Source organism: Amblyomma mixtum, chromosome 2 (genome assembly GCF_055824585.1).
Source record: "Amblyomma mixtum isolate Tamu chromosome 2, ASM5582458v1, whole genome shotgun sequence".
Lineage (NCBI taxonomy): Eukaryota > Metazoa > Arthropoda > Arachnida > Ixodida > Ixodidae > Amblyomma > Amblyomma mixtum.
In genome coordinates, this window is record NC_143013.1 from 85,966,167 (window position 1) to 85,994,122 (window position 27,956).

Genomic DNA, 27,956 nt, shown 5'->3' on the forward strand with positions numbered 1-27,956 from the left:
TGGAGGCGGCGCGCAGTCGCATCCGACAGGCGATCGGAGTGCTTGAGTCGGCGCGGCGCGCAGTGGGTTCCGGCGGCGACGTCGGACGCTGCGGCAGCTGGAGACATGAGCGGATACCTGGGCGACTTGAGCGCGCGCCAGCAGGCCGCTTTGAAAAAGGTGGGCTTCTATTTTTTTAAGCGCGAAGAAAGTTTCGACAGAAACGGCCCGGTTGCCTTCAGCTGACGCATAACAAAGCATTGATCGATGTTTGTTATAGACTTCGTCTAGGCCTCATCGCGTCTTTAAATGAAAGTAATATTAGAGCATTGAGACCCAACACGTAAAGTCTTAGAAGGGTCAGGGTTCGGGCTAGTGGGTAGTCAACGTGAGGATCCATAGCGCACAAAATTGAAGGGACACAACACAAGCGCTAAACTTCCACTGCGCTTGTGTTGTGTCCCTTCAATTTTGTGCGCTATGGATCCTCACGTAAAGTCGTCTCTGTTAAATTTTAAACTAAATGAATGTTCTATCGAATGTAGTTTGCGGGACACGATTCCTTGGAAAAACGTTAATTGTAGCTTCACCTCGATACACAGCCGCCTCATTTCGTTACCAGAGGAAAGGACATGTTGGCCCCCAGCACCTTCATACATTTCAGACAGTTAGCCTGCGTGACTGCATCTGAATCAATTTTCTTCCACATACTCAAGTCCCGTAAGCTTTTGCTGATGATAGTACCTGCAGGTAGCTCTTAGCGGAAAGACAGCGATCATTTTGTATTAAAAGAACAAATTTTGTTATTCGTTCTTCACTGGATTTGAACGTATGGTATGTGTATTAATCGCGTGGAGGAAAAATATTTGGCAAAAGGGAAAGCGTCTGCTTGCTACTCATACTTATGGAGTTATGTCGTTAGTTAAATTCTTTTCATGCCTTCCATTATTACTACATCCTGTACCTAGACAAATCATGCTGAGAAGAACAAACCATCAGCAGCCGTACCTCAGGAATTTTACGTGCTCTGCTGCTCAGCAGTTCGGGGGGTTTGATTTGTGGCCATAGTTGATGCATATCGACAGAGACGGAATAAAACAAAAACAAAAATCTAACACACCGATATTGTCGTGCGTGTTAAAGAACCATGGGAGGAGAAATTATCCTGCCGTCGCTCATTACGGAGCGTCTGATAGCCCAGGCATATGACAGGGCGGTAAGAGCGCATCATAGGTGTCTTTTTCCTCTTGGAAATGACGCAAATAATTGAAGGAGGAGTGACAGACGCCATGTATACTGAAAGCGCAGCGATAGGAGCAAGAACGTGTAGATAATATTTTTTTTTGCGTTAGTTTTCAGCACTGGAACAGCGATTATGCCTCAAGATTTGCGATTCTGATCGAAAGTTAATTTTAATGCGTGTGCATTTTTCCGGAATAACACTTCCAGAATAATTCTGACTCCTTGGGACTCTTAAATATACAAGGTATTAAAAGTACAATAGCGTTTTTGCATTGAACCTATATCAAATAACCGCTATGGCCGGGCTCAAGCGCCCAGTCTCGTGCTCAATAGCTGTAGGAGAAATCTAAGACTGTTTGTCTCCTGAGCCGAACGTGACGCAAGGTTGGAGATAACGCTCCTAATCGACAACAAAAGATAAGCTTAAAGCGTACCTAGAAAAGTGATAACCTCCCATAATACGAATAAGCAGAGCCTGCTTTGATACGTTCAAAGGCAATGCCTTAGTGCCTACCTCTTTGTTTACTCGAACCTCCGATATTCAATCCACAAAGCTCGAAAATGAAACGAACTTCGAAATGCCCATTTAGAAGCTGTGTAAGCGTATTCATGCAAAAATTTCGCGAATACTTTCGCGTCCACGATGAAGCTGACGATGCTCATAGCTTTTGATCTCTTCCGATACCGAAACGTTAGAACTGGACAGTCCCGTAATAACTACTGCTTCCTAAGAAGCAGTCGTGTTTTATTGTTCCTTGAGTTGAGTGGACAATTAAAAGGTATCGAACGCTTTCATTTCTCTGTAAGCACAAAATGCGCCAAGGAAGATCCCAGAAGTCGATGCTCCCATTGTTTGTTGTAGGCAGAGAGGACGCAGAACGATTTTTTTTCTCTGCAATTTTATTCCATTTGTATAACCCACCTCACCGAGTAGTCGACCCTTGCGACAGTCACGTTCTCATTTACGTACTTCGTTCGTACATCACCCTTATCTCTCCTCATTCCCTTTTCTCTCTTACATCGTTTTCTTTTTCGCGCAGGGTAGTCAATAGGTATTATCATCAGCTTAACATTCCGCTTACCCTCTCCCTCTTGTTCCTACTTTCCGCTCTTCTAACAGTGACAGGCGAGCCGCAGCTTCGCCTGACCTAGCGACAAATTTCGAAAATAATGAAAATTAGCAGAGGTCTTGGATCGTTTCATTATTCCAGTGCAGGTAACGATAATGACTGCTAGCCGTTTGCTGTAGAAAAAATGTTTTTTTTTTGGCGGAAAATGTAACAAATCTTAAAAATTTAGCAAAACTAAGGAAAAAAGAATCAGTCTATTCAACAAGACGTGGCGAAGAATGGACAGTGCCAACACCTCTACTAAATCTTGGTAGGGAATGCCTTCAGTACACTCTTCCATCTCTTCTAAATAGGTATAACCACATTAACCTCGATTTGTTTTCTTTTTCACGTCGTGCACTACATAATTCGTTTTTGAATAACATGGTTTAAGTTTCATTATGTATACATATTGCTGTTTCGTGTATTCTCTGGTGCTTCCTTGATGTGCTTGTTTTTAAGATTGTATAAACTCTTGTGTTGCCTCCCTGTCAATAATTAGGATTGTAGACTCGTCAAGCTGCCCAAGGGCAGCTTTTTTCTACGATTCCTCCATCTGTAGTGTTAGATGGGAAATAAACTTTGAAACTTTAAAAATCTTGATGCGAAACTCGTATGTTTGGGAAAACATGCTACTGCAAAACACGACAACGGGCAAGAGAAAGTGGCCGACTTGCTGCATTTTAGCTTCGTTCCCGCAAGGCTATATCCACGTGGCTCGAATGTGCACACTGTCGCATGTTTGCGTTAAAGAAATCCTCGCGATAACAGGAAAACAATTCACTGCATTAGCGGATTGCTTTATTGCCCTTACAAAAAAAGTTTTAGACAGTCTATAGAGTGCCTATAGACTTCTGTCTATACACTGTCTATAGTCAAATCTTAGAGAAAAGTCTATACGCAATACAAATGCCATAGACAGTCTATAGACAATCTGTAGATTTATGGCCATACACTTTTAGTAGACTTTTGTCTATAGACAGTCTACAGACTATGAATAGACAAGAAGCAATATCTATAGGAAGTCAATAGAGTCAATAAGAAGTCTATAGACTGTCTATAGACCATTTTTATATGGGTGCAGGGTTTAATTGTACAGCAAACAGCAACTTGATCTCTTTTTCAAGAATTAATACCCGTAAACACAACCCCAACGAATCAAGAAAGGCTCCTGTGTCTGATTCTGATAATTAATCGAATGTACAAAAAGAGCATGTCAGGTTCGTGAAACTGTTAGCGGCCGAAGGTTATCGTATAAACACACAAGCCCATTCAAGGCAGGCACTTTAGTTCCAAGAACTGGCAGACTTAGAGTAATAGCGACATATAAAAATAACTGTGACTACCGCATTCAAAGTTGTGTTATCACCGCTTTGCAAGGGCTGGTCATAAGGGCTAGGAACTCTTACAGCGGGTGGATTTTTTTTTTATTCAACAAGGCCGGGGTACTGCAAAGATCAACTCCATCACAGCCATAGACCTGTTTTTGTTGTTTCTGCGAATCGTCATTGTCTTCGCTATCAGCAAGGTCACCAGCGCTATCACCAGGATGGGCCGGTCACCTTAGTAGACAAGAGCTCAATAGGATCTGCAGAAAATAATGCCTTGCCGTACCAGCACTATTCTGTTTTTAATGGAGGAACGCATTTGACGGCTACGTTTTTCACCTCTCCTTTTCCACAGATTTTGCTCGTCCCTCAGTCCGTCCGCCCACAACTCGAGCTAATAACACACTGGGAAAAGTACAAGTTTGAGTGGGATTCGAACCCATACCTTTTAAGAGCCTGCATCGGTAGTGGAAGGACGGCACATCGATGCAGTTTGAGCCAATGTTATCAACCTGTCACTTATTGAGATTGAAGTAGGAAAAAAAGAGAACGAGAGTGCACAGGCCGGTCGACTGACTCCAACTGCGTCACTTTAACTGCCACGTGTAGACACAAAAGAACTGACGGATATAAATGGCAAAAAAAAAAGCGAAACAATAGGCGCGCGTCGCAGCAACCATGTCCCCAGGCGCAATGACATCGGCTGCTTAAAACAACAACCCCCTGACACCTGGCATGCTGATATCAGAATTACTGATCACTTCGCGCTACAAGGCACATACACACGAAAACACAAACGGACGAAGCGCGTTAGACAAACTAATTAGACTGGTTAAGGTCACTGGCCAGATTATAGACAGGAAGGTGAAGGCAGCGGTTCAGGTGCAAAATTGATTATCTGGTTTGTAGATCATTTGTGCCATCCCGTTTACGCGCTTCGTCCGTTTGTGTTTTCGTGTGTATGTGCCTTGTAGCGCGATTTGATCAGTATGAAGCACCAACTAGCACCAACCAACGCTCTTGCGTTGTTAACTGGTATCAGAAGCTTATGCACACTTTCTCGTGTAATAGTTAGCCTGGAATTTTCAGCGCCACTAATAATACTAGCGTTGCTAAAAACTGGCCTAATTTCGTATGCAGCGAAGCCCGAGGAGGAAAGCAAAGGTTTATATTGTCACGCGCTACGCATGGGCCCCGAGGAGCAACGAAGTGCGCACGTAGAAAGAGAGGAAGTTCAGTATCCTGCCGCTTACGCACCAGGCTCGGGTCGACCTGCCTATGTAAATAGCCTTTGTGAATAGAACCGGTAACAACACTATAAAAGACACTCTACGCGAGATAAATTTTTTGAGTCTATGAACGCACAGTATCCTCGCCGGATTACCAAATAGAGACTCCTTGAAAACATTACAGCCTTTTAACCTTTTTGGAAAAAGCGCTCGAAATTCTAGAAGCCGTTGTACTGTGCGATGTCAGTGCCCGTTAAAGAACCCCAGGTGGTGGAAATTTCCGGAGCCCTTCACTACGGCGTCCCTCATAGCCTTAGTCGCTTAGGGACGTTGAACCCCCAGAAATCTAAACCTAGCCTTTTGGAAAAAGCAGAGTGGCTTTCACTGTTATGCATTTTCTGCTGCTTTCGAACACGCGTTCGTAGCCTCCCCCGCACATGCTCTCAATGCTATCACTGAAGGAAGAATGACGAGGAAAGTGCAGCGACCTCTCGACAGGCTCCATGTATTCCACAATCACTGCCACGTGCAGACAGAGAAGGGGTGCAAAATATACAAAAGGAAGGATTGAAAGACATCACACGTACCGCAGCAACATCGTCCATCAAAGCGACAACGACGGCTGAACAGATAGCCCCTCCCTTTGTCTCTTCTCTCGCACGTGCTCTTGTCTGCGCTAGAACATGATTGTAGTGTCTGTGTTTGTGCTTTTCATGTGTGATAGCCTTTTACAGCGAACGCTGTAACAGCTTTGTGCAAGCCATTTAGCAGACAAATTTTAGGTGGTACAATGGCAGCCATGTAATGTTTTACTCGTAACGCCTTAAGCCTGACGCAGTAGTGGGGACGGCTGTCACGTACCTCAGCGCGATTTAGGTGTCCGCTGACTCAGACAGCCAGTTATGCGCCTCCCCTTTCCTCAAATCCAACGCAGGGTTTAGACTCGTTTACTGAGCCGGAGTACCCGGGTTCGAACCCGACCGCGGTGGCCGTGTTTCGATGGAGGCGAAACGCGAAAGGCGCCTGTGTGCTGTGCGATGTCAGCGCACGTTAAACATCCCCAGGAGGCGGAAATTTTTCGGAGCCCTCCACTACAGCACCTCTTTCTTCCTTCCTTCTTTCACTCCCTCCTTTATTCCTTCGTTTACGGCGCGGTTCTGGTGTAGATCGAGGTATGTGAGACAGCCCGAAGTGACGGTTTCGGTGGCGGGACAGCTTGTTCATTCAGTTATGTTGTGCACTTACCCTCGCAGATTTTCCAAGATCGAAACCTTTCTTTCTATATTGGCTATCTAGCGCTGGCGAACGTGTTTGCTGCGTTCGCCCGTTCAGAATGGGTGCATGGTGAACGGGTGCGAACGGGGGCAGTACGCACTTGCGCAGTTCGGTTTTGTGAAGCTCGAACTCGCACCTTTAACTCAATGTCGCAGTTTTTGCAATCCGATACACAGCACGTATTTTCTCTGCCTTTTCACATCTTCGTAGGGAGAACGCTTTCAGCAACCACCCGCGATATTTCGACTGCTGCGTCGAAGCGTACATGCCGGCCACTTACGAGGCCCGTAATGGCGCCGTGTTTCGGGCGCGCCTGTGGCGCCATCTGGTCTCAAACAGAAGAACTGCGCTCTGTAAAGGTCTATAGACGCCAAAACGGCCCTGTAAAACGTCGAACAGGCAGTCGCCTGTGAAATGTCAAAATGGGCCCATCACTCCTGACTTCTCGGCTGCTAATGTCAATAGCTTTCGCTAATTAAGGTGCTAAGCTGGTAAGCTTAGATATAACAATATTTTGTGTGGTTGGCTCGCCGCATGCCGAAATGGTCTATAAATGTGATTGTGCCAACGCTAGCATCCTCGTTCCTTGTATCCGTTTGACCGACGTCACTCGGAACGCGCGACAACATTAAAAAGTAAATGATATTAAAAACAAATGCTCCCGCCGAGACACCGAGAACAGGCGAGGATTCTAAATAGACATGTCGCATACGCTACATAATCACTGCTGCCACTCGGGTGCTTACAAGTGACGTAACGAAAAGTGTACAGAAATGTTTTTTTAATGACAACCTTCCTTGTGTTGTTGCTTGTGTATGAAAGAGGTCACAACATTGAACACCACGGACACGGGTTAGACATCAGATTTTTTCCTCTTCTTGATGTGCCTAGGCCCTGGGCGTACTTATCAATGTTTATTCTATTCGCTGAGTATTAAATGGTGTTTGTGCTTCCCAGTTCCGTGAAGCCGTGGCAGACGTGAAGAAGCCAGCGCACTCAGACGCCTTCCTTCTGCGCTTTCTGCGTGGTAAGTGGGGTTAAGTTCGTTTTTTTTTTGCGTGTTTTGCGCGCGAGCTTCTATGTCATCATTCTACGTTTTATCTCCGCTGCGTCAGAGCGACTGGGTTAACGGAGCAGTCACGTTGTCCACGGCCAGATGTTTTCCGCGGCCCCTTCATGATTTCTGGTTTGGTTTGGTTTATGGGGTTTAACGCCCCAAAGCGACTCAGGCTATGAGAGACGCCGTAGTGAAGGGCTCCGGAAATTTCGACCACCTGGGGTTCTTTAACGTGCACTCACATCGCACAGTACACGGGTCTCTAGAATTTCGCCTTCATCGAAATTCTAGCCGCCGCGGCCGGGATCGAACCCCCGTCTTTTGGGTCAGCAGCCGAACACAATAGCCACTGAGCCACCGCGGCGGCTCATGATTTCTGTGTACATCGAAATGAACATTTGTATTGGTGTTTATATTATGTCTGACGATGTCGTTCGCCAACTAATATTTATTTATGATAGGCATGCATGAATAGAGGACGACATGTCAGTATTATGTACATAGGGATTGTGTTGACAAATCGCCTATGATTTTTTCGAAGTGAGCACACCGAATCGAATTTCGGCCGCGTCGGCAGCATTTCGATGGCGGCGAAACGCAACATTCGAGAACCTTTGAAAGATCGCGTGCATGCTACCGTTCACAGCATGTTAAACCCCACGTACCATACCATACGGTACCATACGATACCATACCATACCATTACATGCCATGCCATTCTAATTCCTATCATACGATGCCGTGCCACACCGAACTATACTGTACGATACCATACCATGCCATTACATGCCACGCCATTCTAATACCTACCATACGATGCCATGCCAAACTAGACCATATCGTAGCGTGTCATGCAGCACCATGCAAAAACCATGTCACGCCAAACTAAACTAAATCATATTGTACTGTGCCATGTCATACCATATACCATACCATACCATACCATACCATACCACGCCAATTTATACCGTACCCTACAGTACTGTGCCATATCCTACCATACCTTACCACGCCGAACTCTGGTCTTAAATGGTTTGTCGGGAACAATGAAAACAGCTTAGCACCCACAAACCTATCGCGAAACAAACTCCGTCATGCCATTTCGAAAAAACCTTTACAGTAGACAACGATATCGCATGCGCAGTTCGCCGTCGCGGAAATAATGCTCAGAGCGAATCCACACTCATTTACAGTCTTCATTGCTCTGCCACAGCTGTGCTAATGCGGAAAAGATTTTCCGTGCACGGCGCCAGATTTAGAACGGAAATAGCTAGTCGATATATTTGGGACAGTGATGAACTCAGAAAACAGGGCAGCAAGCACAATGTGCCAATAATAAAAAAGAAGCTCAAATTAAAAAAGAACACTGAAGCCGACGTCTCATTAAGGTTGAATCGTTCCATTTGGTCTGCCTCGCAGTGTCAAACGTCTGATGACGTCGTCAGGAAGTTAGGCAGGCTGCGAAAACACGCTTGCCGTGTGTACACTTCACTTGCACCAGAAAAGGCAGCGGACTGTTTTCCCCTTATTTCTGCTGCTGTAGGTATCCTTGTGATTCCTTTCAAGCGCTGGTATGGGGCGAGCCATTTTCGACAGCTTTTCACTGGAGAAGCTAAAGGGACATTGAGGCCAATATTGAATTTTGCATTATGATTTATTTAGACCATGTCCTAATTACAAACAGGCTACTATAACTGGAAGCTGTACTTTTATACGCAGACGTAGCAATGGCCTCACTACAACAAAGACAGCCTCAAAGAGGTCACAGAGTTACTTATATTTTACCAGCCTGCCAGAAGCATATGTTATGAAAAGTTCACTACACCCTCGTCAAACTGGGTGAGCAACTGGGAGGAATCATCTTTTTGTTATTCGCTTAATAAACGGTAGCTACAGTTGTGCAGTTAAACGACCTCACTTTTATCCTGAACCACACTTCTTTATAACTAGGACGTTGGTTTACAGGTTACCGCTCTGAACAGAGCGCTTCATGAAGAGTATAGAGGATGTTTACCTAAGATTTTACACACTTTTTTAAAATAGGCTCTTTCAGTTAAAAGAGCGCTTATTTTGGCACAGCATTCTAATATACAGCCAGGACATGCTAACTAGCAGGCTGGTCTACTAATACTGAAATGTTAACTTTTTAACTATTACTGTTAGACTCCTTAGTTACTGAGAGGCGCGTAGCCCGAAGTAACTAATATCCATACCAGTTTTCAGAATTTCGAAAACTCATTTGCCTGCTGCGCTGTGGCTCAACAAATTCTGGCTACATCGCGCCAAAATACACGCACTTCGAGAAGCTTGCAGGCAAAGCAACCTCCCAGGTGCACATAACTCATCGAAATAGCCATAATTTGTTGGGCCACAGCACCGAGGCTAACCGCGTTATCGAAATTCTAAAAACTGATATGGACATTAAATATGGTAGGCTGCCCGACTGCAAACAATTAAGCAGCTTAATAGTAATAGTTAAAAAGTTAGCTGTTAGAGCTATTAGGAATGATACTATCACTTTATAAATAAAATGGCCAAATTTAAATAACTTACGAATTTCTTAAAACGGTTCAGCGGCATACTTACAATCAGGCCAACAGAATAAATCTTCTGGCGTATTCAAACGCATTCCATCGTTTTCTATAACGATTTTCTATAACTCTTCCTGCTGGACTGGCAGCGGACCTTGTTTTGAGAAGTATGGTGGGCAGTGCTGTTACTACAATACTATGATAAATTTATATACTTGTGCCAGAAGAATAAAAAGTGTTTCCACTTTTCCAAACTATATTTTACGTGGTACGTTGAGCATTACAGTGTTAAAAATGTAGAAACGCTCCCAAAACAACTCAATTTTGAACACTTCGCATGTGTGCCATTGTGACGTCAGCGCGGGACTTCGATGTGGCCAAGGCGGAGCGCATGTACCGTTACGTAAGTGCCAATGATCGCAGCAGCACTATACACGCGATTCATGAAGTGCACGATGCATCTCCCTAGAGGAAGCGCTAAAATTAGTTTATTGTGCTTTCAAGGGCAGCTTGTCTTTGGCGCTCGCAAACATAAACCTGAGTCATTTAGTTCACAAATGATAAACATACCGAGCCGAACTACCTGGAAGCAAACCTGCCTTTGGAAGCAAAACATAATTAGGTTAATTTACCTCCTGCCTGTTCTGATGTTCAGGTAACGGATCGAAATAGAAGAGGCCGTTGGGAAATATGAGCTAGAAGAGGAAGAGGATGACGACAATAATAATAGTATGATGTCCAAGATACTGAATGAATCAGTTATGTTTGTTGTTTTGGTTTAGATGCTTGGCAGATACTAAAAGTCAGCGGGACTTAAAACGGTATCGTTGTCTGCCCATTATGCAACTGTTCCTGAGGTCTCGTTGGAACTTTTTCTTACAAGCTCGTAAAACTATTCACGTCTTCTTTTTCGTTCGAGGTGAAACTTTTTGCTACTTGCAGTGCTAAGCGGTACTATGAAAACCAATGATCTCGTAAAGAGACGCCTATTCGTTTTTTTAAACTTTAGAAAAGCTACATTTGTTTCGTAAACTTTAGAAGCGTTACATTAAGGAAACAAAATTCTGGATGCTGGAAGGCAATCTCTCGCACTTACCTGAATGCAGAAAAGTGCAGGTCTCCTGAACTTCATTCCGTGTAAGCGACTCTAAAGGTCACAATCAGCGTCAGTGCATTTGTCCCCTTTTTTATTGTTGTTGTTGGTACGCAGGACCTCGAGTGGCGAAAAGAGAATGGCGTCGACGACATACTGCACGACTACAAGATACCTGAGGTATATATTACGGCATGACTCACGAGATCGCCTCAACTTTGGTCCAGACAGGTAGCCGGCCTTAACTTGCAAATGATCATGTAATGCTTGCGTAACGCGTTTTTTAATCGTTGGGGGAAAGGGAACCAATGTCACTGACAACTCACAGGCAAAGTTCTCAGAATTCAAAAGTTTAACTGCGCGCTAGGGAGCCCGATGCCGAGATGCATTAGGCCTCCGTAAGCGCGTTCAAAAGTGCGGTTAGCCGCCCGATTTCTGGTTGGCATCATATCTGGGCTCGAATGTTTTCTTTTGAGTCTATCGTAGGTTGAACTGAAAGGTGGACAGTAGGATCACCTTATTTGTTGACATTGCCTAAACAGTTGTACTCGATGTCTACGCCAGCGGATGTAAATGCCTTTTGAAAAAAAAAAAATGTTGTGGTGATGCAGCGATCTGCGCTTACGCAATCTCAGCTGAGCGAAAGTGTATCTCCTGTATATGCTGTGGATTTTTTTATGAGAAAGGAAGAAAAAATTAAAAAGGTCGGCCCCTCCTAGGCGGTACGTTGTGTGATCTGATCTGGTCTTTACATGGTTTCTGAAGTTGCCTTCACCTCCGCAGCTAGTCAAGGAGAATTTTCCCGGGGTGATCCTGCACCCATGCAAAGACGGCCGGCCCATGTGGATAATTCCATCAGGAATTGACATTAAAGGTGAATTTCAACTGCTCATCGCGTAACGTACACTCGCGTTCAGCATGACCTGCAACACGCTATTGTGTAATCGGAGCCTAATTCACGAATCTCTGGAAGCCCGGTAGCGGTGAAAAGTTATCCATCGAAAGTGTAGAGCTCCTTGCACTGCGAATCACGGGACATTCACTTTTTGTCGAGCGGTAAATTCAATAGTGCCACTCCTGCGGCACTGCAGCTAATGTTAAGCGCAACTCTACAATTTGTACTTCGCCCACAGTCTCTCTTGTTTCATTTGTTGAAAATCTTGAGTAACCGAAGGCATTCCATGAACAAAGGAGGGGGCTATGAAATAAAGAATGCATGCCTCACAAGTAAAAAAGGTTTTAGCATTTCTTTCCAACTAAGGTCCACTTTCTGCAGTTGTATTCATTCCTTCATTCATTTCAAAAGAGGACATGCGTATGATGAACTTGATCTCCCTTAAGAGGTTTAGAATACAAAGCAGCTGCGTCAAATGATTCAAGGTTCATGGTTATAGAGAAGGAAGAATACATACAGATACACTCTCGGAACTGTCACTGTGGCAGCTGCGACAAGCCTTATCTTAACGTGAACAGCGGGCGGTGGTGCTTTTGTGATCTGGCTGAGGATTGCTTATCTGCGTTTCCTTTTTGCTTTCTTGCCGCTCAGCGTTCGTGGCAGTGCTGACTCCGCCCGTGGTTCAGCACCACTGCATCTACATGCTGGAATATGCTGAGTCACTCAAGCGGGCAGCCTCCAAAGAGGTGAGCAGTAATTAGATCTGTTCAGCGTTAGAGTGAATTGACAGCCACGATAAGGACGAGGAATTACAGGATAATCGCTGGTTGGAAACCAATTGTAGTAAATGTATATAAAAAAAGAACATTTGTCGACAAATACAAACGTGAACTCTGAAAAGAACAATCAAGAGGTGATGTGCGATGACCCCCAAAAAATGTCATTAAACACTTTTAGCAATGCAAATGCATCAGCTAAACTTTTATTGGCAAGGCATCAGAGCTTTCAAAAAAATTGTTACGCTCTGAAATTGAGAAAAAAGGCGCAGTCGAAGAGCGCATGAAGCTAATTCTACGCAGTCTTAGCTGTAAATTATTATACGCAGCCCATGTCACACCAAACAGTGTTTGCTAGCTCGTCCAACAAAATCCAAAAATTCCACCTGAAAGATTTCAGGGAGTGATGCCAGAAAAAAACTCCCTGGTGAGCTAAGTTACTGTGCAGTTATCCATTACGGTGCCCCTCATTACTCGCTGGAACTTTGGCAAAAAAATTTGATTCAAACTTGTCAGGGAGCGGCAGCTTGCGCAGCCGGTGCAGATGACACCCTTTTGACCACTTGGAACAAATTGCTCTCCTTGCTCGAACAATTTAAGCAACTTGACACGTAAACACGAGAACAAATTTACAACCGAGGGAAAGGTATTTTTCACATTTTATAATACCATGAGGTCAGTTTTCTTTTTTTTTTGTGGAAGGCGACAGAGACCACAAACTTTGCGCTGCCTGATCCAAGCCATTCTACTCCGTTAAATTTCATGCGCCAACTAGGCCGCCAAAATTTCCACTTGGGCCACTCCGGTATTTTCTGACGTTGCCACTATAAAACAGGCAGAAAGCTTTTGTTGTTCTTAGCAAGCCAATTTTCATTCATCTAGTTTCAATTTAATATTGTATCTGAAAAAAAATCACAGCTTGCTGTTCAGTGAACAAACCTATAAGAGTATGTCCCAAAGTGACTATGGTGGGGGAATTAGACCTTCAGTTATGAGATGATAAAGCAAAAGATAGCTAAGACGAAAAAATGAAAGCAAGTTTCATGCACTCTACGTGTCAAAATAAATGAAATATTTGAAGTTTAATAAAAACAAGGATAAAAAAGACAATTAAGCTTAGTTAACCGCACACTTGTGGTTGAGAAAATTGAGAAAGCTGCTATGCACGGCAAGGGGTCTTTTAATTTAGCTCCACGAATATGAAGGTGGATGGCTGGCAATATTGTGCTGCAGTGGGTTTCAAAACGACACAGACAAAAACATTGGGATTGGTTGTCGCGGTTGACTGTTATTTTGTGCAGCGGTGTCTCGATCGTTTACTGCAGCAGATATTGTTTGAAATTGAGGCTACTTGTTATGGAGAAGAATCACGGTAATTCCTTGAGAGTATAGTGCTAGTAGCGATTCGATAGCGCGTTTATTCATGTAGTTATCATGAAATGCCTTAATTATTAGCCGCCGGTCATGCGCCGACCACTAAAGCGGTGATCTTACACGGAGGCTATTTGGCGCCCGATGTGGGCCTATTTGTAGAACATGGGCACCACAGCACGTGACTGTAGTGCCGCCAACGATAAAGTGAAGCATCTGACTACAGATCCGAAAATTTGCACACGACACCAGCGCCGTAACTCGCTGGTGCAACCACTAGCAGTAATCAGTAATCTTAAAGCGTACTTCGATGCCAAGCTGTGACGAGTTGCTTTTTGTATCGGCGACAGCGTATCGTTTCATTCCTAATTCCTTAGACGAAAGATTCATATGCTGGGCGCCTTTAGGCGTAACTCGGATCAGTTATCAGCTTTTCAGTTGGCTCTCAAGCAATCATTACAAAGCCAAGTTCGAGAGCCGATAGCCAAACCACGGGTCATTTACAAGACGTTCCTATTTACCAACAACGCGTGGCGTTCAGCTCTATAACGTTACCATTACAAGCTGTAGTTACCGGCGCACCGTTTTCATGAGCATAGTTACATGAGTTAACGCACTGCAGTCTGCATGGAAAAGCAAAGCTCTGCATAACGGTTCTGTCTTAATCGTTCACAAAAACAAGGCAGCCTATGAGGAGGCTTCAGATAAACAGAACTCAGATATGCTCCTTTGCATCTTCTCATTTTTTTTGTTTCAGAGAGACAAGGAGTTGGAGACTCACTACCTCGTCATTGACTGCGAGAAGTTTAGCCTGCGCCAAGTCTATAGCTGGCAGGGTAAGCATCTCGACACTGTCTCTTAAAACAGATGTCATTTCTATCCAGAGCCTGTCAAACAATATTGTGTTGCTGATGCACCAATACTTCTCTAGCTCTAGCCGCGGTCGTGCTATGAGGACATTTAAAGCCAGTTTCTGCTCCCCTTAATAATAATCCAGCGGCAACATTTTGTCGCCAGGGGATGTAAGAGAAGTGCGACAATTGCGACAGCGGCCTGACTCTTATCTTGTCTGTATCTCATGTTTCACACAACCTGAGAACACAGCGTCGGACAACCTCGCAGCTCGCGCGCAACGATGAGCGATCGTCAAGTGAATGTGTCGCAGAGAAGTTGGCTAATATTTGATATTACGGCCCTGATGTCCACACAGCTAAGAATTACGAACGCCTCCTTTATGTTCAGCGCCAATCGCATTGCCCCCTTTGTCCCTTTGTCCTTGGTCGCATTAGTTCTTTAACGCGGCGCGTTGTGGCGCCACTTATGAGGAGCGCTGGATAATGGCCAAGCACGAGCAGCTGGAATGGCTGACGAATGCTTTGCCTGTCGAAGAAACTTTTGTTTTACCATTTTAGTAGGCATGTCGCTAGGTATGAGGAAGTAGAACGTTCTGGCGGGCTAGTTGGTTGGTATGTTGGTATGAGGTGGCCGCTCCCTCTCAGTGCACGAAAGGTGCAGGCACCGAAGGCTTTCGAATGAGAGAGGGTCAGAACTGGTAATGAAAGAGGGCTTTAGTTAAAGGAACCGGTTCATCTGGCTGTCATTGAAGTCAAGGAGGGGCTGTCTTATACTTACGTAATCCAGAAGGTGATGCGTGGTCAGGTACCATCTTGGTGCAAAAGTCAAGGGCATTGTTCCAAAAAGACGAACGGCGATGAAAATGAACCGACACCATGTTTTCAGCATCAGAATGGTAGGATAAAATGCCTACTCTTTCACGCTACAAACACGGACGCTTAAGCAAAAGTTGATAAAATTTAAGTTTTGCTTTAGGTACTGCATGTTTGCCCAAAGCGTATACGCGCATAGAAAAAAGGGGAATAATTTCATACGGTGCACACATAACTTCGCTAATGTGCACAGTCGATTTAATAAGTAGAACAACCCTCAAAAGCTTTGCGCCCGGTGAGAAAAAAAAAACACCCAAAGATGCTGTCCCTCAAGATACCCCCCTAGCTCTCGACACAGAACACTTGATATCATGCGAATTTCTGCTCCTCGGCAGCGCAGCCGTGAAGGCGATCACGGACATGCTGCAAATGATGGAGGACCACTTCCCTGAGTGCCTGGAACAGTGCATCATCATTAACGGTGAGCATTTTTGCACCTTCATAATTATGTGCCAAAATGTCAGAAAGTGTCCCAGAACACTCAAGAACTGCGGCCTATGATCTTATATCTCGAGTGTGTCCTAACCAGAAGTTGCTTAAATCTAACGCGGCGGACGTCCGGCATCCGTTGACCTCATCGTCTGTCTCATCACCGCAAAGTACGAAAGTGCGGATAAGGAAGTAGTAAAGAAAAGGGAGGCGCGATAACTTTCTCAGATTGCACACCCGACCGCACCCTGGCGGAAGATATATCGGGAAGTGATAAGGTTCAGAAGGGGGGGGGGGGGGTTGCAAAGCATATAGAAGGTCTTAACAATGCCTGTGAGTGCAATCTACATGTACTCTGGACCATGCTACAAAAACTTACCACATACGCCTCCACCAACGCCCCTGTGCGCTCCAACAGATTTCGTTCTGTGACAGACGACCCATGCTCGATTAAAAGTATTGTACTGCGACTCATGGTTCATTCGCAGTGGACTGGAAGTTACGAATCGCGAGGCGACGGCAAGCATACCGCTCTCACGCGCTCACAAGAAGCGTGACAAGTATGGGAGCCGTCATGCCGCGTTCGTAGCCTTAACTCTACTCCGAACAAACTGTGGGAAGGTGTATTTATTATTGTCGATCGGCTCGTATTTTTGCACGCATTGATGAAGGTTAAAAAAAAGTGTGTGTGTGTGTGTGTGTGTGTGTGTGTGTGTGTGTGTGTGTGTGTGTGTGTGTGTGTGTGTGTGTGTGTGTGTGTGTGTGTGTGTGTGTGCGTGCGCGTGCGCGGGGGGGGGGGGGGGGGGGGGGTGGAAGGACGGTGGGTGGGTTGGGCGAGGCTTTTGTCTTACTTGTCTGACCCGCGAAGTCGCAGGTTCGATTTCCAGACTGACGAGTGCCGTTATTTTACTCCCGCTCCCTAACCTCAGTGTTTAAGCGGCAGAACCATCATTTTATTCCCAGTGAAGATTTGGCAGTGAAGCTGTTATGAATGTTTTCTAAGCGATAAGCCTTATCATGTCGGAACCTTAAACTAGCATTACCCTGCCGGTCAAGATTAGTAATGTAGGCCTACGGCATGAGGACCATTTGTGTTGGGCTTGGGCATTTTCAAAACTCTACTTTAGAAGGGTTGACTCCACCGACTGGGAAAATGACACAAAAGCGCATAATAATGTCTAAGCATAACTTTTATAATCGACGAATCCCAGAATCACTTCTCCTACTTTGAGCAACCTTAGAACCGCAGCGCTAAGAGCACAGTCGAATCTCAATGTACCCACTCAAAGGGGGCTGGAAGTGTGTTCTAATTCACTGGAGTTCGAACCATAGAAAGAGCCCGGTTCGAACGAGGGGCTGGTGCAATATGCGTTACGTGGGTAACGGCATTGGAGACGCGTCAGCGCGCGTAAGGCTTTTTCGCGGCCAAGTGTCCGCTAGGGACTGAAGGACAGTTATGGACCTTTAGTAACACGCCGAGATCAGGTCGGTGCCACTGGGGCGCCATTACCCCACATCCGTTAAAATAAGCCTGTCCCCCAATGTGACAGATGCGCGGAAAAATGGAGCAGGTCGTTGCATAGCCACAAGAGTGACAGGGGCATTGAGAACGCAATTGGCAATAAATGACGAGCTCTCGCTACAGATGGCCTCGGCAGTCACGTGATTGCCGTTGCTATGGTTACCCTATGCCGCGGCTGAGTGAACCCGCTGTTATGCTACACTCACAGTCACGGCTGGTCGGCTCCATGGCCCGTTCCGTTTTACCGTTGCATACGTGCATGGGTTCAAGTTACCGTGCGTTTTATTTTACTTAGACAGAATTTGTGCACGACTAAAAGGGTCATTTCGAATAAAACAGATGTTCTAATAAGTGATTTCACTTATTAGCCTTGCGCTTTCAGAAGGACCATACCCAACAATTGTTTTTTCTTCTGCTTTTCTAATCAATAAGCTTTAAGCGATAACATATTTAGTAGTATTCTAAATCGAACAACAGCACAAAACAAATAAATTAATTAAAAATCCCTCGTGTTCCTTGGTTTCTGTGGCTGTTGGCTTCTCTCACAATTCTGGACAAAAGCATTTTTGGGCGGGAAATTTTTATGAACGCAATTTTTTAATTTAATGTAAGATTTTGCTATAACAATCAATATATCCGCACATCACCCGGCGGCAGTTTTGAAAATTTTTTTTCTATTACTTTTTTGCTATCGTGAAAAGCGCTTTTGACGATAGCAAAAACGTAATAGAAAAAAAAAATGTTTTTCTATGGGAATTTTTACTCTTCGATGCGAACGATGGAAACACCTTAAAATAAAGATATTACTGCATATCAGAAGAATGGACCATTGCCTTGGATGTTTCCGTAAAAATATTATACAATTTTCTAATTTTCAAAATTTTTATCCGAAATGGTTGGACATGGGTATGAATGAAAGTAAAACGAGCGAGCTTGGAGCCCTAAAACTCGCGGGGATTTGCGCACAAATTACATTCGAATTCAAACAGTGCTAATTTTTACCGCGCCAGCTGTTATAGGAAGGCATATTTTACATTCAGTTTTCTACAGTCATTTCCATTAGAGTATCCTGGTGTCCTAAACCTATATAAGTCCTATGAAGTGTTACAACTAAAAGTGTGAGATTTGGTCTTTGTCCAGAATTTAAGCTGCAGACGGCTAGATTATGGCCGTATTAAAGTAGCGATGTCATTGAACTACAGTTAAGGAGAAATTACGGAAGCTGATAAATTAACTGATTGACGCATGCAGCGCCCTACTTCTTTCCCATCATGTGGAAGCTGATACGGCCCATCTTGACCAAGAGGACCACAGAGAAAGTGAGAGTGTTCGGCAAAGGTTAGTATTACTAGTGACGGATTCCGTCGCTATGTTGTCATCCTTCCTTGGCGTCGCGTGATGCCAGTATCGTATTTGTCTTTCAAAGTAGAATGAAAACTTGCCAATCTACCACATGCCTCGAACGATACGACACATATTCTCGTACCTTAGTCGCTGAAGCAATTATCGCACGCTTAGTGAACTACCTATACTAAGGGACGGTATGTTAAAGTCACTGCTTGGGCTCCTTCAGGACAGTATAGATAGAAGCTACAGCGAATGTCAAGTTAACAAAAAGCATAACGGTACAAAGAAAACAGCAGGCACTGTTAACGCCAGAGGGACTGCGCCCTATCTATAGAGCGTTAGCTACTGTTATGCGACTAGAGAATGAAGGCGCGAAAGTACAGGTAAGTTAAGAAAGAAAGGCTCATAACGCTGATCTCCTGCCAGAAAAAATGGTCAAAGCTAGATAAACTTGTAAACTTGCACAACGTTTTCGTGTTTCGTGTTATTTGTAGCACGAGGAAGTAATCTAAAAATAAACGTTTACTCTCATCCCGTCGTTACTGACCCCTTCACGGGAGCACACTACGCCCGCTATACTTATACTGTGTGCGTAGAACAGTCTTGTTGAACAAGCAGCTTTTGCTGAAAAGTAATGGTGGGCTGACGATGTGCTCAATCACTCCACAGAAGACGGATGGAGGGAGCACCTGTTGGGAATAGTGGACGCGGAAAGCCTTCCAGCACACTGGGGCGGAAATATGGTGGGACCCGGCAACGACCTGGACTGCAGACACATGGTCAGTACCTCCCGGCAGTAGCTGGCTGCTTGCCATTAAAAAAAAAGATGGAAGAAGGCGGCGCCGCCGTTCCATGATGTTCTATGCGTATGTGGCTCTCGGCTACGGGATCGCCACAACACATATAATGAGGGCCGGAGAATTTGTTAAAAAAATTCGCTGTGGCTTAGCTTGGTTAAGCCCGGTAATTGCGAAAGCAATATCCGTACCTACGCCATGGTTCAGCTGGTAGTGTGGGTGCTTGGGGGTGGGGGTGCTTGTGGTTAGACTTGTGGCGATGCCTCTGTTATACAATTCAATGCAATGCAATCCAATCCAATCCAATGCAATCTAATCTAATCTAATTTAATCTATTCTAATCCAATCCAATCCAGTCCAGTACAATCTAGTCCAGTCAGGCCGCCGTTCATGTGCATCGCCGTCGCACACGGACGGCGCGAGATCGCGAAGCATTGCTAAGCCGCTGGTGGTTGGCACAGCTACTGCTTTCTAGCGACGTGAGTCGAGCCTAATCTCTTCAGCGTAACGCCACAATCGCGATCCTAGCGGAGAGCGCAGGAGTTAGGCGCCGGTGGTGGCACCGCCGCTCCGCCGCGGCTTGCGACGGCGCGAGTCGGTCGGCCTTCTCTTCGGCGTGACGTCACAAAGCACCTGTTGCGCTCCTAGCGGAGAGCGCAGGAGTTAGGCGCCGCGGCTTGCGACGGCGCGAGTCGGTCGCCCTTCTCTTCGGCGTGATGTCACACATGACGTCACACAGAGGTCAACTAAAGGTCAATGGTGGCACCGCCGTGCCACGGCAAAGGCTGAAAGTGCAAGTAGTAAATCTTTCGCTTTAAAAACGGGTTCGTTATAACAATACATGGTCCGGACCCCAGATAGCACTGACCCGAGAAACCGCACTTACAGCGGGTGGATAGAGATGTGCATAGCAACGCGTCCGACATGCAAGCGACCTTTCTTAGTAAACCGAGAAAAAAACACCGACAAGAAGTTACACGACGCAGTCTGCTACGATGAATGCGTACGAACATTCTCAGCTTAGGTGTTTACTAAAGCGACCCTCGATATACGTATCTCACGCGTCAAGAAGAAAAGTGAAGAGCTTATTTGAGAGCAGAAACAAAAAGAGAAGGGAAAAATAGCACTTTACAAGACTTCATGTAGTAAGCTTGCGTTTCGGACTTGCGTGGCGAATGAGCATATCGAAAATCAGTGCACAGGTTTTGGATGCAACTACACACAACATGAAACGTCCATTTATATCTTATGTCGTGGATGAAAGATCGCCTTTAAGTCTGATAATGATTAAAACTAAACCTTTTAAAGCGGGTTCAGGAATTAATAGGTTTTCTTAAAGGGTTTTCAAGCACCGTAATTAAGTCTGCATTGTTAAATCTATTTGGCAATAGCACTTCGCTACGAAGACTTTTAACTGTACACAGGAGCTCGGTGATCTGAAGGTGTACGTCAGGAAGACGATATATGCCCTTAGTTCTCAGCTCAAGCGATGAGGCTATACCATTTGTGGAAACTTCTTAATAGATCTACGCTGCACCACAATACGGATTCATGTGAGTTGCGAGCATTTTATGGTCCACGTGTCTTCCAGTGTCACAGCTTAAAAAGCTCTAAAGGTTGTAAGAACATAAACAGGATGCAGTAGTCGCAAGATGGAGCTGCGTGTCTTTGCTAACATGCTCGAAAACGTTGTTGCGTGCGCCGGATTTCTCGCATGACGCGTAACTTAGAGTGAGAATGTGCTGAGATCATATTGCACCAGTTGAACTTAGCAAAGTAGAAGGGGCCCGGTGGTTACATCGTTAAAGCCGTAACTTCTTTATAGCTTCCAATGGGAATCGCCATTCATTTGCTATATCCATTATTTAGTTATAAACGTTTCGTTATAACGAGGTTTGACGGAACTTCCTTCGCCTTCCTTCCTGCGGGGGATGGAAAGAAATGCGAACAGAGCGGAACCTAGGCGCTCCGCTGTTTCTTTTTTTTTGTTCTTTTTTTTTTCATCACGCTTTTACTTCGGTGGCAGCAAAATACGCTAGAGTCGTCCGTGATGCATTGTAGAACGACTCAAACGTCTCTTTCTTACCACCCAGGGCAAAGAGCGATAAAAAGAAATTCGAACATCGGAGCGCCTAGGCTGCGCTCTGTCTGCATTTCTTTCCATCGCGATAGTACGGCTTCACAGAAGCTCTAGGACCGGCTAGCTGGCGTCTTACTCCAGTCTGACCTGTTTCGCAATCTACGTGCGCTGTCATGGCAGACAGCGCAATGCACTTTTTTGTCTATCCAGTTATGGTTTCGTGCAAGCGATAGCTTATATCGTTCTTCTTTTATTCTTACGGAGAGAAGGTAGACAGGCTCACCAGAAGTGAACATCTGACTGGCCGCTATACATCCTGTAGAGAGGCAGTATGATAGAAAGTTAAGGAATGGGATAAAGATTGAAAGTTCAATGCAAGTACACAGATGCGCAATACAACAAGTCCCTGTGCTACTCGCGGCCACTGAGGCCTGTTAACTATAAGAACTGCACAGCCTTCATCGTCGTCTTGCTCCCACGGTACCCTACCATCTAAGCGGTCTTGCGTGGCGGGGAGTGATAGTCGTCCGTACACATTCACTTGTCACGTGTCTTTGCCTTTCTGACGATCGCAGACGCGCTCCTTTAAAGAAGGACCATTAAAAAAAACTGATGTACACGATGACTTAATTTTGTATTCAAGCAACTGCAATAGGCAATACATTTAACTTGTAACCAACTACTCACCCCCCCCCCCCCCACCCTTTTTCATTAAACGAGAACTTCGGTTTGAGTTAGCCGGTGCATCATTGATTAACTGATGAACGTTTTGATGAGACGTCGACTCTCGGCAGAAGCAAAAATGTATACGCGCGGCTGGCCTTGGAGCACTTTCCATAAATAAGAAAGAAAAAGAATGCATTAGCGACGCATCATTATCTCTATACACCACCGAGTAAGATTTACTGGGCTCGCAACTTTGTTAACTTTGACAACTTTCTTTGGCATTACAAGTGTTGTTGCTCGTGCATGTGCATGCGTGGACAAGAGTATAAGTGTTTTCAGGAAGAATTAGGTTTTATACCCTGCGTATCACCCCTCTTAACTATATGAAAAGAGACTCACAACGTTTCCAAGAGAAGGCAAGCGTAGCAGGGGGCGGCAGAAAGTTAGGTGGGCGCATGAGATTAAGAAGTTTGCGGGAATACGGGGGCCGCAACTGGTAAAGGTCAAAGTTAATTGGAGAGACATGGGAGAGGCCTTTGCCCTGCAGTAGGCGTAGTCAGGCTGATGATGATGATGATGGTGATGCCTTGCCGCTGGTTCGGTGCAGGTAAACTACGGTGGCCGTTTCGAGGAAGGCGTAGACTGGTCGGAGAGCTCCGTGTTCGGGCAGGATGGCGCCAAGGAGCGGACCATTGGTCGTCGCGACCGGTGGGAGCTGCCGGTGGACGTGGCGAAGGCAGGCGTGCGGATCAGCTGGCGCTTCCAGACCGCCTCCGGAGACCTGGCCTTCGGACTTCGCTCTCACACGGGAGAGGCACTGGTGCCCCTGCGACGCCTGCACGCCTGCGCCCATGTGCCTCAGGAAGGAAGTTGGCACTGCGCGCAGCCCGGAACATGTACGAACCCCCCTTATACATGTCATAACTGACATAACTTCACCAGCGAAAGAACGAGACACGAGAAGAAGAACACAGGACAACGCTGGACTAACAACTGAAGTTTAATCGAGAAACGGCCAACCTAGGTCACCGTGTATCCACTCCTCGGTGATCTGCCACTTATGTATTTGTCTGTTTTGTTTAGTGTGTCTGATACGCATGCGTCTTCTGGTGACCTAGGTTGGCCGTTTCTCGATTAGACTTCAGTTGTTAGTCCAGTGTTGTCCGGTGTTCTTCTCCTCGTGTCTCGTTCTTTCGCTGGTGAAGTTATGTCTGATGTACACCAACTAGCCCACATGGGTACCTTGTTACATGTCATAACTCTTTTGGATGTGTGAATGGTTTGTAATGGAACTTCCTTTCCTCCCCACTAGATTAAAATTACTGAGGTCAAATTCGAAATTGATCTCGGGATCACCGTTTGGCTACGACTGTTTATTTGGCGTAACCTCAGTGATCTGTGAGTTATTTTTAATGCGAAAGCTCTCAGACGCTCGCCAACGCCGACCAAGAATCTCGTAATCTTTGGATCTTGAATCTTGTCATCTTTGGATCTTTTGCCGTTACCTAGCAACAGGGACGCCACGTTAGGCTTAAAAGGAAATGAAATCAGTATCCATGACGGGGAGTAGAAACCGCGGAGGCGCGAACAGATCAGCTTTGCAGGTCGCTTCGCGAGAGCACTCTCGCCGCATCCGGGCACGCCTTGTGTGTTAAACTGATGATGATGATGATGTGCTGAGCAACCCAGTCTCACGCTATGCATTGCACACCTTCTTCTTTGTCCACTGATACTGCTTCGGGCCCGTGTTTTACCAAGTTAGAACGCTGACACTTTTTTATATATATAATTGTTTTCTAATCAAACTTCTTTTCCTCGCCACTAGCTTGAAATTCTTGACGTCAAATTTGACATTTATTTCGGGATCACCATTAGGATGTTTATGCGGCGTAGTCAGCGATCCTTTTTACACTGCTTTAATTAACTCTCCCGAAGTCACTGCAGTTTTCTTGCCAAAGGTGACGGTGGCTACGATACTTGTATCTTATTTCTTGCCTTTTTTAACCGATTAAAATACTGTCTTAAGCAAAAGTAGCGCATTTGGCATCAGAACGCGGTAATCTAACGATGTAGGCCAACTTCAACCTGTCTGGAGTGCGTCTTACGGTAAGAAATATTTTGATGCGCTGAAGGTGCATAGAGTACGCCCAACGTGTAGCGTAGGTTTCCCGATAAAAATCGGCTGCTTGGGGTTATCTACCATTGACCGAACTCTCAGTAAACAGGTGACTGTAGCCTGATGATAAGCGGAAGCAGAGGCTGAGGACCACATCCACGAACTCGTACTCAGTAATTGAACACCGTAGATGCAGAGTCACTGCGTTGAGTTTCCGCATACTGCACAAGTGGCTTGTTTTAAGTACCATCATCACCGTTCCTAGCAGTTTCACCCAGTCGAGAAAAAGAGGTTAATGTCGTCACAACAAATTTCTGCAATGTATTTGACCAAAAACTGGTAGTAACAACATAAGTTTTTGTAGTAACAACAACTTTGTGTGGTTGTTACACAAAAACACTACAGAACTAAAGACTATAGAAAAGTATTACAAAAAATGCAACAGAACGACAGCAAAATCTGTCGTTACGACAAAGCTACAAAATATTTTGTCGTATTATTTGACACAGTTCCGTCGTTTCTTTTTTTTCGATTGGGTAAGTCTGCAGCGTGGCTCTTCTATTGATCTTGCATTCGCCCTGGCTTGTGTCAGCCACGGCCACACTGCCCTAATAAATGGACCACTCTCTCCATCTTAGTCTGTGCCATCTTCGGCTGGGTTTTCGTTCTCTTAATGTCGACTCAAATATCTTATGACATCGGTTGTCGGTTCGCTGAGTTAAATGTCTCGTTTGAGTTCATCTCAGCCTCTTAAACTTGAGATATCATGAACTCACGTATCTTCTCCAAAAGAAATTCCTCTTGCCTTTGTATTTAAGCTGCGGTATGAATTTCCGCCATTTAGCCTATTACGGTGTTTCCAGAGACCCATTCGCGCTTGAATGCTTACGTTCTTACTTACATGCAGCAGAAATACTGTTTAAGTGACCACTTTGTACTACTCAAACGTATGCGCTCGTCAGCGTTTCAACATCCATGCTTTGGCGCCATCACTGCAACTGCAAATGCAGTGTCACTCATCGCTTAAGAGCGGTAAAACCAGTGGATTCATTACCATCGGTAGCTTCAACCATCAATGCGTTAACGTTTACGAGGGGGGCGACGTCATTAGCGCATGTCGTGTGAAGCTTTTCTCGTTTGGTCCAGACCAAACCGCACACTGTATATACTACAGGAAGCATCACTCACAAGGAAGGTACGAGAATTTGTGCTTCACTCCAGTAGACCTTCATTCGCCGCCAACTCACCCAGTCACCTTCATCCACAAGAGGCCCATTTGCAGCTAAGGAGCGAAAGAGAGACGGAGAAATCAAATTCAAAGACGCAGAGAGAAGGCGGTCAATAAAACAAAAAGAAACGTACAAGACAAATACTGCTAAGTGCAGATTTGTCGCATCACATCGTATAATCACCTTTGCATTTTCTCTTCCTAACTTTCTGTGATCATCTTATAGAAAAAACAAAACAGTAAAGACGAAGTTCTGAATTTAAGCCCAGGCATGTGCCATTAAGCCTGAGGACATCATCATCATCAACTCGTTGCAGCGATTCCTGTCACCGCTATTCAATCTTCTGGCCGTTTATCATTGACAGCACATAGCCTATGTTGGCTATGGAGCAATTAACTCAGCCTATTAAATAGGTGCACAGTTTGAGATGAGGATTGGTGAAAGTTCTTAAATAATGTAATCAGCCTGATCTATTGTATTTAATGGCAAATAAACAAGAAAATGAGTTTTAGAAAAAGAAAAAAAAAAGGTAATCTGAAATATGATCTTTGGAAACGAGTTCTAAGGCAGTTTTATGTTTGTTAAACACAGCAGCACGAAACTAAACTGTGCCGTAGACTGCGCACACGTTGATCTCGTGGTGTGTTTCACTCTAGTACTTTGGCTGACCTACCCCAATTAGCTTAAGCCCTGATCATCGCATATCAATCGTGATGCAGAAACAACAGCAGTATAAATCGATGACTTTTCGATCCTGCTTCTTGTCCTGTGTGTGATTGGTTTGAGGTTCGCCTCAGGCTTATGAGCTGGCTAATCACAATGAGGAGTGCAACGCTAAATAACGTTCCTGCCAATCCGGAAGTGATCTCACGTAGGAAAATGCACGAAGAAGTTTGCTAACCTAGCCTTCCTGATCAACAACAAATATATGCAAGCATGTGAAGCGGACATACATGAAAATTAGGCTGAAACATTAGTGATTGTGCTGAAGCCCTCTCATAGCCCGAAATATTAATGTATCTGACCTCATCACGACATAATATTTCTATGTTTGTCGTGCGCACAGTTCATACATTCCACGTGTGTTGGATTTCCTCTCTGTTCGCAGATGTCCTCGAGTTCGATAACACCTACAGCTGGGTGAACGGCAAGACGCTGGCCTACGTCGTAAAGTTGCACACGCCGGAAGTGGATCCCTGAATGCAGATATCACTTTACCGGGAGATTTATATCTTAGAATAGCCAGATAAAAAAATTACCGACGATTACGTTACTTCCTAATGCGAAATTTGAGCGCAGCAAATAAGCTGTTTCACCTTTTCGATAGATTGAGGCAAAGAAATCGAGCAACACATGTATGCGCTATCACAGAATTTTTTTTTATTTTTCACACGTATTCCTTTAACAAAGACTCCACTAACAGTTCTTGACAGTCATGAAGGAAGCTTTGTGGTCGGAGAAATAGACTGATATATGTTAGACTTGGTACACCAATGCTTGATTCTCAAAGACGAGATCTATACAAGTGCCTCGCGAGGTTGTCACAGCCGTGGGACGCGTTACGAGCGAGAGGAACGGGATGTTCTCCCGCATAAGTGTTAGGAAATTGCTGTTTGTCTTTATGTCAACATTAAAGTCCCCCTCTACTACCATCGGTGTGGATCGATGGACGGTTAATGCGAGTTGCAGGAAGTGCACGACGTCTTTCGTGAGTGCGGTAGGGGCGAAGTAGGCAGCTACTACCAGCAAGCCGTTGGGCAACTTTGCGGCGCACAGTTCGCCAACTTCATGTGACGTGCCAAACATTTCGACTGGTATTGCAGAGAGACCTGTGCGCAAGTAGATAGCGACTCCCGCCGCTCTGTTGTGGTCTCTGCGAGCACCACAGCAGTATAAGAAATCTATGATTTCGAGAGGCTCTTCGGGATCCATCCAGGTTTCAGCAAAGCAAAGTACAGAGGAATGGCGCAGAATGTGATCGTGGTGTACGTCCTTGGCATGTGCGGCAAGGGAGCGTACGTTAAGAATGTGGTTGTGAATGATGAATCAAGTGCTGCCAGCGAATGACGCGTCCATTGGCTGTCTGCGTGTGTTACTGATGTGTTACTGCGTGTGTCTGCGTGTGTTACTGGACGGTAAATTTATTTTTTGAGGAAAG

General features: G+C 45.1%; 1 protein-coding gene across 1 annotated transcript; it reads left to right on the plus strand.

Annotated features, from left to right (window-relative positions):
* Nucleotides 1-27,902, plus strand: LOC149360002 (SEC14-like protein 2). Its single transcript, XM_089572118.1, has 12 exons — nt 1-159; nt 7,120-7,189; nt 10,110-10,153; nt 10,961-11,023; nt 11,627-11,717; nt 12,390-12,484; nt 14,643-14,721; nt 15,953-16,033; nt 18,815-18,901; nt 19,580-19,689; nt 23,061-23,349; nt 26,907-27,902. The coding sequence occupies exons 1-12, from the start codon at nt 106-108 to the stop codon at nt 26,996-26,998; spliced, it is 1,155 nt and encodes a 384-aa protein (XP_089428244.1). The 5' UTR covers nt 1-105; the 3' UTR covers nt 26,999-27,902.
* The last annotated feature ends 54 nt before the right edge of the window (nt 27,903-27,956 follow it).

What these genes read in the sequence shown, in the direction of transcription:
- LOC149360002 (XM_089572118.1), top strand. Translation starts at nt 106, where the DNA reads ATGAGCGGATACCTGGGCGACTTGAGCGCGCGCCAGCAGGCCGCTTTG. An exon ending in ATCAGGAATTGACATTAAAG is followed by an intron (nt 11,718 to 12,389) that starts GTGAATTTCAAC and finishes CTTGCCGCTCAG; the next exon opens with CGTTCGTGGCAGTGCTGACT. An exon ending in AGTGAGAGTGTTCGGCAAAG is followed by an intron (nt 18,902 to 19,579) that starts GTTAGTATTACT and finishes ATCACTCCACAG; the next exon opens with AAGACGGATGGAGGGAGCAC.